Raw genomic sequence first — 15,280 nt, 5'->3', positions numbered from 1 at the left:
TTCTTTTTGGATCCAGTAAGTTTTCCTATTAGGTACCAATATTTGCGCTGGTCGTTCTGGTTTGCCGCTATCTGGATATCTACCCAGTTACGATCTTGTAAGGTTTTTTTATGTCTCAGATTCTCGCGTCTTATTTGATTTTTGGTTTTGTTTATTTCCTTTTTTATTTCTGGAGTGGGATTCATATATTGGGCGCGTATGTATTTGTTTAGTTTGTTTGTTTCTAGCAGATCATTACTTGTGATTATATAATCAATTATAGATGATGTCCCGTTTCCCTGTCTGGTATAATTTGCAGGGATATCCCCTTCCATGCTACCATTCAATATTACTCCATTTATGTTTGTTAGTGTTGATAATAATAGTTTCCCTCTTTTGTCAGTCAGTATGCCCTCCGGGAATTGTGGAGCTATGATGTCCAGACCTTCTTCTGAGTGTTGTTTTACCCATTTATTAATTTCAAAATTAGAAATTTTACTATTGAAGTCGCCGACAATTAAAAAGGATGAGTGAGGATCGTTTTCTGTTATGATCTCAATCCTTTCCATGATATTTAAGAGTATTATATCATGTTTTTTACCTGGAGGAGCGTATACATTAAAGAGGAGAATTGTTTTAGGGTGAGCTGTACTGCATGTTTTAGCGGAGATTTTGATGCACTGTAGGTGTTCTAAGTTGGTATCTAATAGTTCCTGGGCCCACAGATATTCTTCACTTAATAGAATAGCTAAACCGCCTTTAGCATGACCTCGATGAGTGTTTATTGCTGGAATTTCGTAAACATAATAGTTTTGAACAGTGATAGGTTCGGTTGCCCATGTTTCTTGTAAAATCAAGATATCCGGCCGATTTCTGGTAGCCGTGGACAGTTTGTTCTTAATTCCACCTGCGATGTTCCAGGAGGTTATTTTTATGCCAGTGCTAAACAGATTGTTGTTGAGATCTCTTGGGTTTGTTGCTATTTAGAGTCTCTGAGACCCAAGCCCAAGATTTTGTGCTATTATCGTTCACAGGTATTTTAGGAGCTTGATACCATACGGCCCGTTGACCTTTGTTCACCAGAATTTTTAGTTTTTCTTGCCCTACAGAATAAGTATCTGAGTGCATGATTGCTTGATCTTCCAACGCTTCATAGTGTTTTGGAAATTGTTTCCTGTATGAATTGGCGAGTGCACTGATTTGGGCATCATACCCAATTGGAACTATACTGACCATTGATTCTTTTCTTTCCACAACATCATAGCCTTGTTTGTAAAGTATCTCCTTATCATTCAGGATGATTTCTGGGATAACAGACGACCAAAATGTTACCCTTGCTAATTTAGTGTTGTCTTTAATGGGAAAAGTTACTAAATCAAGTTCGTTACTACTCAATGATTGTAGAGGCTTAATATGGCATAGTAGATGTATTATCCTTCTTCTGTTGAGTGGGGATGAGTCACTAGGAAAAAGTTCTTCGAATTGTATAATTTTAGGAGAAGACTCTTTTTCTCTTTGTTTGTTCCTGTCTAGATGTTCCATGATTTTATTATTATTAATTTGAGTTGGTTCCTCTAGAAGTCTGAAAGAGACAAATTCTTGCGCTCTTGGGTCTAATTGTGGCGACTTCTCTTCAAGGTTTTTCCTAGTTGCTGATTTTGCAATACTTTCAGATGCTATTATTTTTCCAACTTTTTCCTCTTCAGGGTTTTGTTTTATAGCTGACTGTCGAAATTTTAGTTTGTGAGCTTTCTTTTTTTGAATCCTCCTGATTGGTTTTTTTCTCCTTCTTTTCCTTCCTTCTATGTTACTTTCCAGATTCTTTTTATCTGCAAGTTTTCCGTTATCTTGTACTGATATATTAGACGTATGTAATTCCTGGTTATCTGATACAGAATTATTTACCAGTGTAGTTGTTTCGCTTCTTTTTTTGAATATTGGGAAATTGTTAATTTTTTGCTGATGTTCTTCTTTGAAAAGTTTTTTTTAAGGAATATATTGTTGTATCATTTGGGTGTTCCATCTTTTGTTTTTGTTGTGTTTGAGTCTTAAAAGTTTGGGTACCGAAATCGCGTGTACTTTTCTTCTGTTCATTATTATGTTCTTTCGATAAATCATTTTGCTCAGATTTTGTTTTCATTGGTAAATTGTTTGCCTCTACTAAGAGGAGGTCTTTTTTCTTTTTCTTATTACCTAGATGTTTTAGTATCCCTATTTGGACGTCCAGGGTTTGATCAGAATTATCAAGAATATTTCCCAGGAAAGAGAGAACCAATTCTAGAATCTCTTGCAGTGAAAACAGGGCTTTTGATATGGGTGATGTCGTATTAATAATATTATTATTTGTTTTGAAGTTGATATTGAAAGGATCGGATGAGAGATCGATTAAGGTGATTGGAAGAGATGTTTTATCCTTATTATTCTGGCTTGCTGCATGTTCCAAGTTTTGCAGTCCTAGAACTGATTTATTGATATTTGAGTTGTCAAATAGCGCTGAACTCCCTCCATTTTTGATAGGAGTAGAAGTTTTTAGAGTAGTTTGTTCTTGTTGAGGGTTTAGTAAATCAGCTGGAGTGCAAGGTGATTTACTACTTAGATCGGTGGCCAGAAGACACAGTTTTGATTGTTGGTTAGGTATCGTTGGAGTGCTTTCTAATTCCCTTAAGATTACGGAGACGTTGGGAGAGGTTTCTCTGGCAGATGTATTCAATTCTTGAGTGTCTTTAGTTGTAAGTGTAGTAAAGTATGTGCTAATTGCCGGTGTTAACGTTATCCGACCAGGTTTAATTGCCTTGTCGGTAGATTTCCGAACAGCATTTTCTGTCCCCATTCTTTTCATAAATATCGTGCGGGAACGTAATTTTTTGAAGCCCATTTATTTACCTAAATACTTTAGATTGTTGTGGGTTATGGGTTCTCAGACAATAACACCGATGTAAGCTCTGATGTAAGCTGCTAGTTGACTTACCAAGTGCGGTGTTCTCTGTAGTAATAGTCGGGATGAAAGGGGGGGGGCCCGGCCCGTCCTCAGACGTCCCCGGACGGCCACAGACGGCCCGCCCTTTGCCCGGGCTTATCCCCGCGCTTGGTCCCGCGCGCGTCCCGCTTCGCGGGGAGCAAGATGTTATTTTATACATTTCGTTGGGGGCGTGTCCGTGGGCGGGTCGCCTGGGGGAAGAGGAACCAGGTGATCTCCGCTAAGGATTATGGTCCTCGCAGTCCCCCAGGCTAGGTGCACTCGCTGTATGCACCCTGGCCTCAACCCCTCTGACTCCAGCTGGGAGCGACAGGCAGAGCATGCCGAGTGCAGCTCACGCTCACACCAGCGAGTCAGGGGGAGGCAGCACCACGATAAGGTGAGCAATCAGCGTCAGCTCCAAACAGCCAGCACAGGTTGTAGACGGTGAAACTGGTTTTCTTGCACAGCAGAATTGGGTACAAAAGATCAGCAGCAGTTTTAAGCTCCAGTGAGTGGCGCCCGCGAAGCGGGTGTCACGAATCTTTAACCAGCTCGTTGGGGGCGTGTCCGTGGGCGGGTCGTCTGGGGGAAGAGGAACCAGGTGATCTCCGCTAAGGATTATGGTCCTCGCAGTCCCCCAGGCTAGGTGCACTCGCTGTATGCACCCTGGCCTCAACCCCTCTGACTCCAGCTGGGAGCGACAGGCAGAGCGTGCCGAGTGCAGCTCACGCTCACACCAGCGAGTCAGGGGGAGGCAGCACCATGATAAGGTGAGCAATCAGCGTCAGCTCCAAACAGCCAGCACAGGTTGTAGACGGTGAAACTGGTTTTCTTGCACAGCAGAATTGGGTACAAAAGATCAGCAGCAGTTTTAAGCTCCAGTGAGTGGCGCCCGCGAAGCGGGTGTCACGAATCTTTAACCAGCTCGTTGGGGGCGTGTCCGTGGGCGGGTCGTCTGGGGGAAGAGGAACCAGGTGATCTCCGCTAAGGATTATGGTCCTCGCAGTCCCCCAGGCTAGGTGCACTCGCTGTATGCACCCTGGCCTCAACCCCTCTGACTCCAGCTGGGAGCGACAGGCAGAGCGTGCCGAGTGCAGCTCACGCTCACACCAGCGAGTCAGGGGGAGGCAGCACCACGATAAGGTGAGCAATCAGCGTCAGCTCCAAACAGCCAGCACAGGTTGTAGACGGTGAAACTGGTTTTCTTGCACAGCAGAATTGGGTACAAAAGATCAGCAGCAGTTTTAAGCTCCAGTGAGTGGCGCCCGCGAAGCGGGTGTCACGAATCTTTAACCAGCTCGTTGGGGGCGTGTCCGTGGGCGGGTCGCCTGGGGGAAGAGGAACCAGGTGATCTCCGCTAAGGATTATGGTCCTCGCAGTCCCCCAGGCTAGGTGCACTCGCTGTATGCACCCTGGCTTCAACCACTCTGACTCCAGCTGGGAGCGACAGGCAGAGCGTGCCGAGTGCAGCTCACGCTCACACCAGCGAGTCAGGGGGAGGCAGCACCACGATAAGGTGAGCAATCAGCGTCAGCTCCAAACAGCCAGCACAGGTTGTAGACGGTGAAACTGGTTTTCTTGCACAGCAGAATTGGGTACAAAAGATCAGCAGCAGTTTTAAGCTCCAGTGAGTGGCGCCCGCGAAGCGGGTGTCACGAATCTTTAACCAGCTCGTTGGGGGCGTGTCCGTGGGTGGGTCGCCTGGGGGAAGAGGAACCAGGTGATCTCCGCTAAGGATTATGGTCCTCGCAGTCCCCCAGGCTAGGTGCACTCGCTGTATGCACCCTGGCCTCAACCCCTCTGACTCCAGCTGGGAGCGACAGGCAGAGCGTGCCGAGTGCAGCTCACGCTCACACCAGTGAGTCAGGGGGAGGCAGCACCACGATAAGGTGAGCAATCAGCGTCAGCTCCAAACAGCCAGCACAGGTTGTAGACGGTGAAACTGGTTTTCTTACACAGCAGAATTGGGTACAAAAGATCAGCAGCAGTTTTAAGCTCCAGTGAGTGGCGCCCGCGAAGCGGGTGTCACGAATCTTTAACCAGCTCGTTGGGGGCGTGTCCGTGGGCGGGTCGCCTGGGGGAAGAGGAACCAGGTGATCTCCGCTAAGGATTATGGTCCTCGCAGTCCCCCAGGCTAGGTGCACTCGCTGTATGCACCCTGGCCTCAACCCCTCTGACTCCAGCTGGGAGCGACAGGCAGAGCGTGCCGAGTGCAGCTCACGCTCACACCAGCGAGTCAGGGGGAGGCAGCACCACGATAAGGTGAGCAATCAGCGTCAGCTCCAAACAGCCAGCACAGGTTGTAGACGGTGAAACTGGTTTTCTTGCACAGCAGAATTGGGTACAAAAGATCAGCAGCAGTTTTAAGCTCCAGTGAGTTGAAACCTTTCCTTCCTCCCAATGACTTCCGAACTGCAGTCTAAGCCTTAGTCATCCCTCATGTGGAATATGGAAGTGTTGCCCTCTGTGGTCTCCCCTTATCGACAATCGCACCATTAAAAGCCTCTATTAATGCTGCAGCCAGACTTATCACAGGCTCGAAAAAACGCTCACACATCTCTCCTGATCCAAAAGCTTTGAACTGGCTGCCCTTCGAAGCCAGAATACACCTGAAAATCGCCTGCATGACCCACAAAGCTATACACCACAATTCCCCCAGCTATCTCGCTCAGAAACTGACAATCTCGGAGACTTCACAAGAAAAAAACGTATAAACGCTCCTTCTCAGGAATGGCGCCCAGGATATGGAATGCCCTCCCCCCAGAAATCAGACTTATCTCATCCACGGCATCCTTCAAAAAAGAAGTAAAAGCTCTCCTCTTAGCCAAATTTACTTGAACTTTGACTATTGTAATCTCGGAACTCAGTACTCTTCCTCCTGTGACTATGTATATTGACCTCCTATGCATCGTTGCTACCTTACCTTGTTTTCTTTTATTTTGTAACCATTTGCACTTCTTTTCTCAAATGTTTTGTTTATTTATTACTCATGTTTTTATCCCACTCTCTTTGTAAAGCGCTCTGATATCCGTAAGGATCTTGTTCTCACTCTATAAAATGTTCAAAATAAATCAATAAAGTACTGTGACCCTTAGATATAGTAAACCAATATATTAAATAAGTGGTGTATGCACCAACTTACACAGGCTGCAATAGCATACCTGTAGTTCTATTTTGCATGGCCTCTCATAGGGGGCATAATACATGCTTTAGCCCATTAGAGGCCTCTGGGGTACCTATGCCCTAGGTACATGGGTACCATATACTAGGGACTGACAAGCGTACCCCAGTATCTAATATGGACTACACCTTAATACATAGCATAACAGTTTAAGGAGAATGCAGATAGACTGGCGTTAGCAGGATCCCAGTCAGACTGGTCAAAAACAGTATCACATTTAGCAAAAAGTGGGGGTAACCATAAGAAGGAGGTCCTACTTTCCTACAAATTGTTTAACAGTCTGTGCAATTTGTGGCCAGGCTGCTCCAAACAGGTCTGTGGTTAGATGGTTGAACCAGCAGCTATCGATGGTGTGGACTGGATCTTTAAGTGTTTTTTCCTGAAAATGTTTTAATCTCTTCTCACTGGGTGTCCAGATGTAAGGTTTTAGTCACCTAAGATAAGTCAAGTCAAGTCAAGTCAAAAGATTTATATAGCGCGCTACATACCCATAGGGTCTCAAGGCGCTTGAGGGGGGGTGGGGAATTACTTGTCGAATATCCAAGTTTTAAGTTGCTTTCTGAATGCTAGGTGGTTCTGAGTGAGGCGAAGATGAGTAGGAGGAGAGTTCCAAGTTTTAGCTGCCAGGTAGGAGAAGGATCTGCCTTCCATGGTGGTTTTGTTGATGCGAGGTACAGTGGCAAGAGCTTGGTTGGAGGATCGTAGCTGACGGGAGGGGGTGTAGAAGGATAGTCGTGTGTTGAGGCATTCAGGTCCAAGTTCGTAAAGTGCTTTGTGTGCGTGGGTTAGGAGGCGGAAAGTAATCCTCTTATTTACGGGGAGCCAGTGGAGGTTTTTCAGGTGATCAGAGATGTGTTCCTTTCGCGGGATGTCTAGTATGAGTCTGGCTGAAGCGTTCTGGATGCGTTGGAGTTTTTTCTGGAGCTTTGCGGTGGTACTGGCGTAGAGGGTGTTTCCGTAGTCCAGGCGGCTAGTGACCAGTGCGTGGGTGACCGTTTTTCGAGTTTCGGTGGGGATCCAGCGGAATGTTTTTTTGAGCATGCGAAGAATGTTGAAACAAGATGATGAAACGGCGTTGACTTGTCTGGTCATCGAGAGTGAGGAGTCCAGGATGATGCCCAGGTTCCGTGCGTGGTCTGTCGGGATGGGTGCTTTTCCAAGGGCCTCTGGCTACCAAGAGTCGTCCCAGGCAGAAGGGGAGGTGCCTAAGATGAGGACTTCTGTTTTGTCGGAGTTCAGTTTCAGACGGCTGTGCTTCATCCACTCGGCTACTTCTTTCATTCCTTCGTGTAAGTTGGTTTTGGCGGTGTTAGGGTCTTTGGTGAGTGATAGGATCAATTGAGTGTCGTCAGCGTAGGAGATGATGTTGAGGTTGTGTTGGCGAGCGATGGGCGCAAGGGGGCTCATGTAAACGTTGAAGAGGGTGGGGCTGAGAGAAGATCCTTGTGGCATGCCACAAATGACTTCAGTGGCCTCTGACTTGAATGGTGGGAGGCGGACTCTCTGGGTTCTTCCGGTGAGGAACGAGGTGATCCATTCCAGTGCTTTTCCTTGGATTCCCACGTTACTGAGGCGATGTAGAAGGGTGCTGTGGCAGACTGTGTCGAAGGCAGCGGAGAGGTCGAGGAGGATGAGGGCGACTGTGTCTCCGTTGTCCAGTAGAATTCGAATGTCGTCAGTTGCAGCGATGAGTGCGGTCTCAGTGCTGTGTTTGGCTCGGAAGCCGGACTGTGAGGAGTCAAGGGATTTGTTGGTTTCGAGGAAGGTGGCGAGCTGGTTGTTGACAGCTTTCTCTATGACTTTGGCCGGGAATGGAAGAAGCGAGATGGGGCGGTAGTTTTTTAGTTCGGTGGGGTCAGCTGTAGGTTTTTTCAGAAGGGCGCTGAGTTCTGCGTGTTTCCAGCTTTCCGGGAAGGTGGCGGAGTTGAGGGAACAGTTGATGACATCTCAGAGGTGTGGTGCTATGATGGAGTCTGCTTTGTTGAAGATGTGATGAGGGCATGGGTCAGTTGGGGATCCTGAGTGGATGGAGTTCATGAGGCGGATGGTGTCCTCAGTGGAGATTGGGTTCCAGTCGTTGAGGATGTTCAGGGGGGGTGAAGGTCCTGCAGAAGGTTGGGTGGGTTGGTCTCCGCGCCGGTTGTCGAAGCTGTTGTGGATGTCTGCGATTTTGTTGTGGAAGAAGGAAGCTAGGGAGTCGCAGAGGGCTTGGGAAGGGGTGATGTCGTTGGAGTTGGCTGATGGGTTGGTGAATTCTTTGACGATGTTGAATAGTTCCTTGCTGTTGTGGGCGTTGTTGTTTAGTCGGTCTTGGAATGCGGCTTTCTTGGCAGATCGGATTAGTTGGTGGTGTATGCGGGTGGCGTTTTTGAAGGCGTCCCTGGTGCTGGAGTTTGGGTCTTTTTTCCAGGCCTTCTCGAGGGAGCGACAGAGTTTCTTCGATTTCTTAAGATCATCGTTGAACCAGGAGGCGTTTTTGTTGCCTGGTTTGCTTTGACATTTTTTCAGTGGGGCTAGGATGTCGGCGCTGTTGGATATCCATTGGGTGAGGTTAGTGGCTGCTTGGTCGGGGTTTGAGGAGTGGACAGGAGGGTTTTGAAGAAGCGATGAGGAGATCTGGTTGATGGTGATTTTGTTCCAGTTTCTTCGCATGGTGGGTTGAGGATGGTTGTAGATTGTGGACTTATTGTATGTGAAGTGAACGCAGCTGTGGTCCGTCCAGTGAAGAGCTGTGGTGTGACTGAAGGATACATGTTTGCTGGAAGTGAAGATAGGGTCTAGTGTGTGGCCAGCAATGTGGGTGGGGGTAGTGACCAGTTGTTTAAGTCCGAGGTTGGCAAAATTGTCCAGCAACCCCAGCAAAGAAATTATCTGTTGGTATGACTTCCATTTTCACACTGTTTCTAGAATTCACTTTGAGGGTCCTTTGTTGCTTTTATAAAGTTATTTCCCCTCAGACAGTTTCCTCTTATGAATTGCCGGAACTGCAAGTATATAGATTTCATCGGCACCTTTTCACATCAATATTTTCATTAACTGATCAAAATACTGGATGTGTAAGAAACATGCCTCTAGATTGGCAACTGAAGATGTGTACGGATCACAGTGTGTTTTAGGAGGTGTGGCTGGCTGCTAGATCTGCAAGCCTAAAGGAAAGGGCAGGAACATTTATTCTACAAATGCAGCATGTAATGAACATATTCACTACTATGTTTCTTCAATTTTACTTTGTATGCCACAGGGTTCTGAACCAGCCATTGACTCTGCTGTTACCTATTAATTATGGCCATGACTGCTAGACGTCAAGGAACACTGGAATGTCAGAGCCTCTTAATCCAAATTATTATATATAGACAAGGGCCTTGAATTTTATAGGGTGAAGTACTCAGTAGATGTTGCTGATAGGTCAGGCAGAGGAGTTCCCAATGGTTCCACTGCGGAATTCTTCCCAGGCATCGCGCCTTGTTGCACATTCTATAGATCACACAAAGATCTAGCCCTCAAAAGACAAGGAACACAAGATTGACGCTCACAGTCTTGCACCCATGTAATTCAATGCCGTTACAGCTAGAGAAAGCTGTTAAGCACAGTGCAAGATGATCACAAATGGAGGAAATGTACCAAGCCGCTTTTAGCTCTTCGCCTGTGTTATAGTACTTAATATAGTGGCAGCATCACCCCAGCTCCTTAAAACAGAGGGCAACAAAAATGCAGCTCTAGAGAGCCTACCTGCTTTTGTATCTGCTTGCTAAAGGGTCTCCCATTTTCTTCCTTGTTTGACTTTGTGACCCATTGTCTCCTCCCCCCCATGTGGATGTAGGCAGTAGGCTCATTTAGTTTCAAACATGCCTACATAGGTCATATTTTTTAGTATATCACTCCCATGCCTGCATTTCTTTCGCATAAGCTTTGCCCTTCTTCTTTCTCTTACATACCAGTCTGTGCTACTCACTACCACACATGCATGTAATCTTTCGCCAAATGTACCTATCTTGAATGCATCTTTCCAATGAGTTCACTATTCCATGTGCCATAGTGTAAGTTGTACCTGTTTCTCTTCTTTTTGAAGACAACTACAGAGCCTTTGAATTGGAAAATAACACTATCGGCATTCTAGTGAGCACAGCTGTGGAGCTGGAGTTTCGGAAGAAGTCCCTCAAACCAGCAGGTAAAGACAAAACATGGCTCTGGTTTAAGGGGAGGGTGGATTTTGCTGAGAGGAGTTTGGGTATTTTGACAATGATTGCCTTTGAGAGATTGAGTGTAGCCTGTTTCCGTATATCTTCTCTTGCCTTCTAGTTGTTGGAGTTAAACTGGACCTGGAGTCTTGGGTGGAGAAATTTAAGGTCCTGGCCAGCAATCAGACGGAACGTGATCAGCCCGGTTCCCGCAAGGTACTGAATAAGAAAACATTTTATGTGCAGGGAATGGTGGTAATTTGCCTTGATAACAACTGACAAATGAAGACAGGTTCTCTAACCATCTGTAAATAGAGGACACCACAGTGCTTAATTTTCTTACACAGAGAGGGTGCATACAGGAAAAACGCATTTTTATTACACCTTAAGCCCAATTATTTGTCAGTCGGGATGGTATTTGTGAGAGGGATCACTCTGGTTGATCACGACTGGCCTCGCCCTCCCAAATATACATTATTAGCGTGAAGGGACAGTGGCTCTAATTGTATGCATCACCCTTGCCAGACCCCTCTTACGGCACCAGCGGGGCATGGATGGCTCCCTCTTCCTGGCTTGAGAATTAATCTTCACAGAATAAGGAATACCATGTGTAATTAGACTTGAAAAAACGTCATCAGCCTGATTTTTCCCTTTTGTGTGGGGATTAACTCATAACTGTACGGTGCTAACAGGGTGCTACCGTTCAGTACCGGTATGTACTGATGCAGAGTTTGCACCCCTTTAGTACTGTACAACTCCTTATCAGTGACATAGTTTAAGGTAAAGCAGAGCATGCAGAGCCTGACAACGTGAAAGGGCATATTAACTTTACTCTTTCTTACACCATACATTACCTGGTGCTAAAACAGTAAGTTAGAGGAGGATGACCTCTAAACCTCCAGGCACCGAAGATTCTTCAGACAACATAAGGATATATCATTGAAATCACTGATACCGCGACTTGCTATATAGGTTGGATATATTGACACCATGATGTACCCTGGCAAGTTGACTCTAGTGTTGACCCTGCCCACTGTATTTCTTATACCTTGAGGACATCTAGAGGTCCAGTGTTGCTAGTCCAGTGTCTAGGCTCCTGACAGGAACTGCTCCCAGGTTTATCATTCCAATACTTTTCTTTATTGACTTTAACAAGGCAATTCTTCTCCTCCTTTTTATAACACTGCTAGGGGGGGGCTAGTTTGAGCATGATAGCAAACAAACAGGTTTGCTATTCACTAGGCAGTGCTCATTTTTGTCAACTATCCCAGCACTCATTTTTCCTCAGGCGTATATCTTCCCACTCCTTTCCTTTTTGGTCATACTTTATCCAAAAGCCACCTACTTGGCCATGTGCTGCTGCAAAGTGAAAGGCTGAACCTATCAAGATTGCTTCTACTGAAGGACAAAAGGAACAATTACCTGCTCTTACTCGGAAGAGAACAATAATCTTGCATTGACCTACTATTGAAATTTTTCATTTTCCATCTGCATCTGTCCCTAAGAGTGATCCTGTGAATGTGCCCATTGATTGGTTTTTACTTCTTATAATTATTTTTGCCTTTCATCCTTTCAAAGCCATCTTGCTTGTGATTGTATCTCCAGTAGAAGCAATTAAAGTATTATCTATAATTAGAGAAAGTGGAATGCTACAATTTCCTTTCCGTTTATCACGGAAAAGGATCAGCATACCAGTCTAGAATTTGCACACAGAAATGACAGGCACATAGCAGGTCCCACAGCATGTGGTAGACTGGATCAGTATGTGCGGTGACCTGCTGCCTTGACCATCGAAAACAAGATATGTTATGTTTTGCTTGGCCACAAAGATGACCCACTGTTGTTCCACTATTGTGACTGGCTGTGAAGGAGGCCAATCAAAATGATACAAAGACAAAGATCAGTTCTGATTGGTTAAACTATTGATTCAGCAATTCCCATTGCTCATCCTTCTACCCAACTGATTTGTTCTTTGTTGCAAGACCGTTCTTATTGAGTGCTTGTCAACCAATCGACATTACTCAACAGCCCACACTTTCCTGGACTAGCTGGGCAGTCCAAGGAGCTGGGTAGCTCAAGCAAAGTAGCTTGTATTACTAATTTGTGACGTTTCTGGAAAGGAATGTTTAAAATAAATGGAAGAAAAACGGCTACAAAAATTTTTTGTGCAGAATGATAAACAGCAAAGTCTATTCGTACAGACTGCAAGTGGGTGAATTTTCATGTAAGACATGAGTTTGTATGAAAATTCATGACTCTTGTAACATTTAGCCAAAGTGTGTCTTTCTTTTGAGTGTATCCACATTTATAGAACTCATGTTAATGCTTGCTTTACAAAATTCACAGCTATAAAAACTGAAGCCTGAAACGAAGTCAGGATTAATTTTACTGGGTTTAGGTTGAGAAAGATAGAAATGTGTAAACGTCAATGGGATTGTAAAATGGTATACATCATAACATCTTTGGTTATTTCTTTGTGTTAGTCTAACAAAACATATTAAAAGGTATTACAAACTTGAATTGCTTCTGGTGGACTACCACTGCACAAAAAGTTATTTGAGCCACAAATGGAAAAGCATATTGTGTGGTGAACAAGAAAATAAAGTATACCCTCTTAAGGTTTTTACAAATTAATATGTATCAGACCTTCATTTAGTTCTCACTAGGTTCCATGGTACAATAAATCTAAGCTTATCTGACAAATAAAGCCCCAAATTTCCTTTTGTCGTGATTTCTCAAACTAACCACCAGCTAACATTCAGAAGTCTTGTATAAAAAAGGAAGTGCACCATATAATTTAGTACTGTTTCGAGCCTTGAGTAGCAACAATAATGTGAAATAAATATTTCCTTAAATTTTTTCAGTTCCTCCTGAGGGGAATTCCGTACCACTTCTCCTTACAAAATTGCTTTACGTCTGTGAGGTTTAAGATCGTTTGTTTATGTACAGCTCTCTTCAGATTACACCATAGCATCTCAAGGGGGCTGATGTCTAGACGTTGACTCGGCCAATATCCTAATTCTTTTCTTTTCTTTTTAAGACATTGGGTAATAGATTTGCTGGTCTGGATAATTATCATGTTGACTGATCACCTTGGAGATAAGCTTTTAGTGTTGGACAGATACTCTAACTTTTTCCTCTAGCACCTGCTGGCATAGTGTTTAGTTTTGTGACAAGCACTTCAAGTACTTTACAGACTAACAAATCCACTTTGGGACTGAGGTCTTCCGATGATAAAGGAAAGGGAACATGTAAAAAGTTTATTAAATTATATAATCAATTAGTAAAAATATGTGTATGTTAAATAATGTGAATTCTTTTGTATATTTATGTCAAATGTAGAATAACAAATGTAAAATAACAAATGCTGCACACTTGTAATTTAATTTAGAAATACATATTTAAATAATGTAAATATAATATTTAAAATCAAAATTAATTTTCTGAAGTTTAAATTAAAAAATAAATTGCCACATAAAATAAAACATATTGTCTGTTATGCATAAATAATTATCAACATTGATATATAAAAATAATTAAAAGTAATTTAAATATATTAATTAAAAATGTATGTTACGTTAAATAATAACTTAAAAGAAAGTTGCTAAAAAATATCTTATAAAATAAAGATATGTTTTATTTGTAGATTTTTTAATATTAAGTTATATTCATTTATATGTTCAACTATTTAAAAAAATGTATTGAACAATATTTCCTGTGGGGTATCATTTTAAGTCCCGACCAGCATTATTTTCCATGGGAGGCTGCTGCAAAATCAGTGGTTGGCCATGTGTGAAACTAATGCTTCTATTTTGGCAATAGTAACTTATACTTATACATTTGGCTCCCCCTCATTCATTTCCAATGGATGCAAATGGTTAAATCTAAACTTTTAAGTAACTTTACACTTGGATTTGGAGAATAACCAACAGTAGTAACGTTATTAAAAAAGTGAAAGTGTAAATTACAAATGTAAATTACCTTTTAAATGCCCCATTGATATCTTAACTTTTATTTATAGCCTAGTAATTTCCTCACTAATCATTTTGTATAGTTAAAGTAGTTAATTTGTTATTTGCCACTAAAGAAAATAATACAACTTATTTCTAGTAATCAGACCAGTTTGGGACAAAATATTAATTTTAACTATAGTTGACAAAGTTTATTTTCTACATCTATGTGTGTCACATCGCTCCTCTTTTTGTCAATTGCAAAGAAATGCAAGCAACATTGTTGCTTGTGCTCTACAAACGAGTTCTGTGCAGCATCCCATTAAATCACTTCAGCAATGGTGATTGAAGTGTATGAAGAGAGATTAAGACATCTTGGGTTCCTTGGCCTTGCTGTTAGCTGGCACTGTGTTAAGAACCTTCAAAACAGGCAGGTGCATCATGGAAGAACAATTGGGTCAGTGGTGCTCTGAGAATGTACATGTCTATGTACATGTCAGCTTTGAGGTTATATAGTATACAAAAAGTGCATAATCTAAGACAGTCTGGGACTTAATGAAATGCTGTCAGTTTAAATGTAAGGCTTTCCTGCAAAAAAAATAATGGAGGTCAATTAGCCAAATCTAAAATATAGTGCGAGCCATTAATGGTTAATGTTATCTTTCTTGCATAGTTTTACACAAAGTATGCAATGCGCCATCTGAATGTTAAAATGATAATCTTGATAATTGATGAGGTTGGTTGCTATATATTTCTTTCAGGTCTCTAGGAAATCATGTTTCACAAAGGTTTTTTAGATTTGGCATCATTCTTTCATTGTATAAAAAGTAGTTTAGCACAGAATTACTTCATATGGGACATGCTGCAATATATTATACATCAGGTTTTCAGACCATAGCAGTAATTCATCATTCAAAACAGCGTTCAATACCTTGTATTGGGGCAACCTAAAATGAATGTGCTGCTTTTATACTATGATTGCTACTGTGGCAAGCCACGTCATGTACAATGTGTTCATTAACCAGGCACAGCC

At 43.1% G+C, this 15,280-nt stretch overlaps 1 protein-coding gene across 1 annotated transcript in view; it reads left to right on the top strand.

The window, feature by feature from the left end:
• The window catches only part of CACNA2D2 (calcium voltage-gated channel auxiliary subunit alpha2delta 2), a gene marked incomplete at its 5' end in the record, with an annotated part of 448,456 nt that overhangs the window by 281,023 nt on the left and 152,153 nt on the right, over positions 1-15,280 (top strand). The window contains 2 exons of the mRNA XM_086949852.1: positions 10,189-10,287; positions 10,419-10,513. Of these exons, the coding sequence (XP_086805978.1) occupies positions 10,189-10,287; positions 10,419-10,513 (194 nt within the window). The remainder of the gene's footprint in view (positions 1-10,188; positions 10,288-10,418; positions 10,514-15,280) is intronic.

This window comes from Lissotriton vulgaris, unplaced genomic scaffold, assembly GCF_964263255.1.
Source record: "Lissotriton vulgaris unplaced genomic scaffold, aLisVul1.2 SCAFFOLD_2047, whole genome shotgun sequence".
Taxonomy (NCBI): domain Eukaryota; kingdom Metazoa; phylum Chordata; class Amphibia; order Caudata; family Salamandridae; genus Lissotriton; species Lissotriton vulgaris.
Note: the sequence above shows the minus strand (reverse complement) of the source record. Positions and strands in the feature narration are given on the sequence as shown.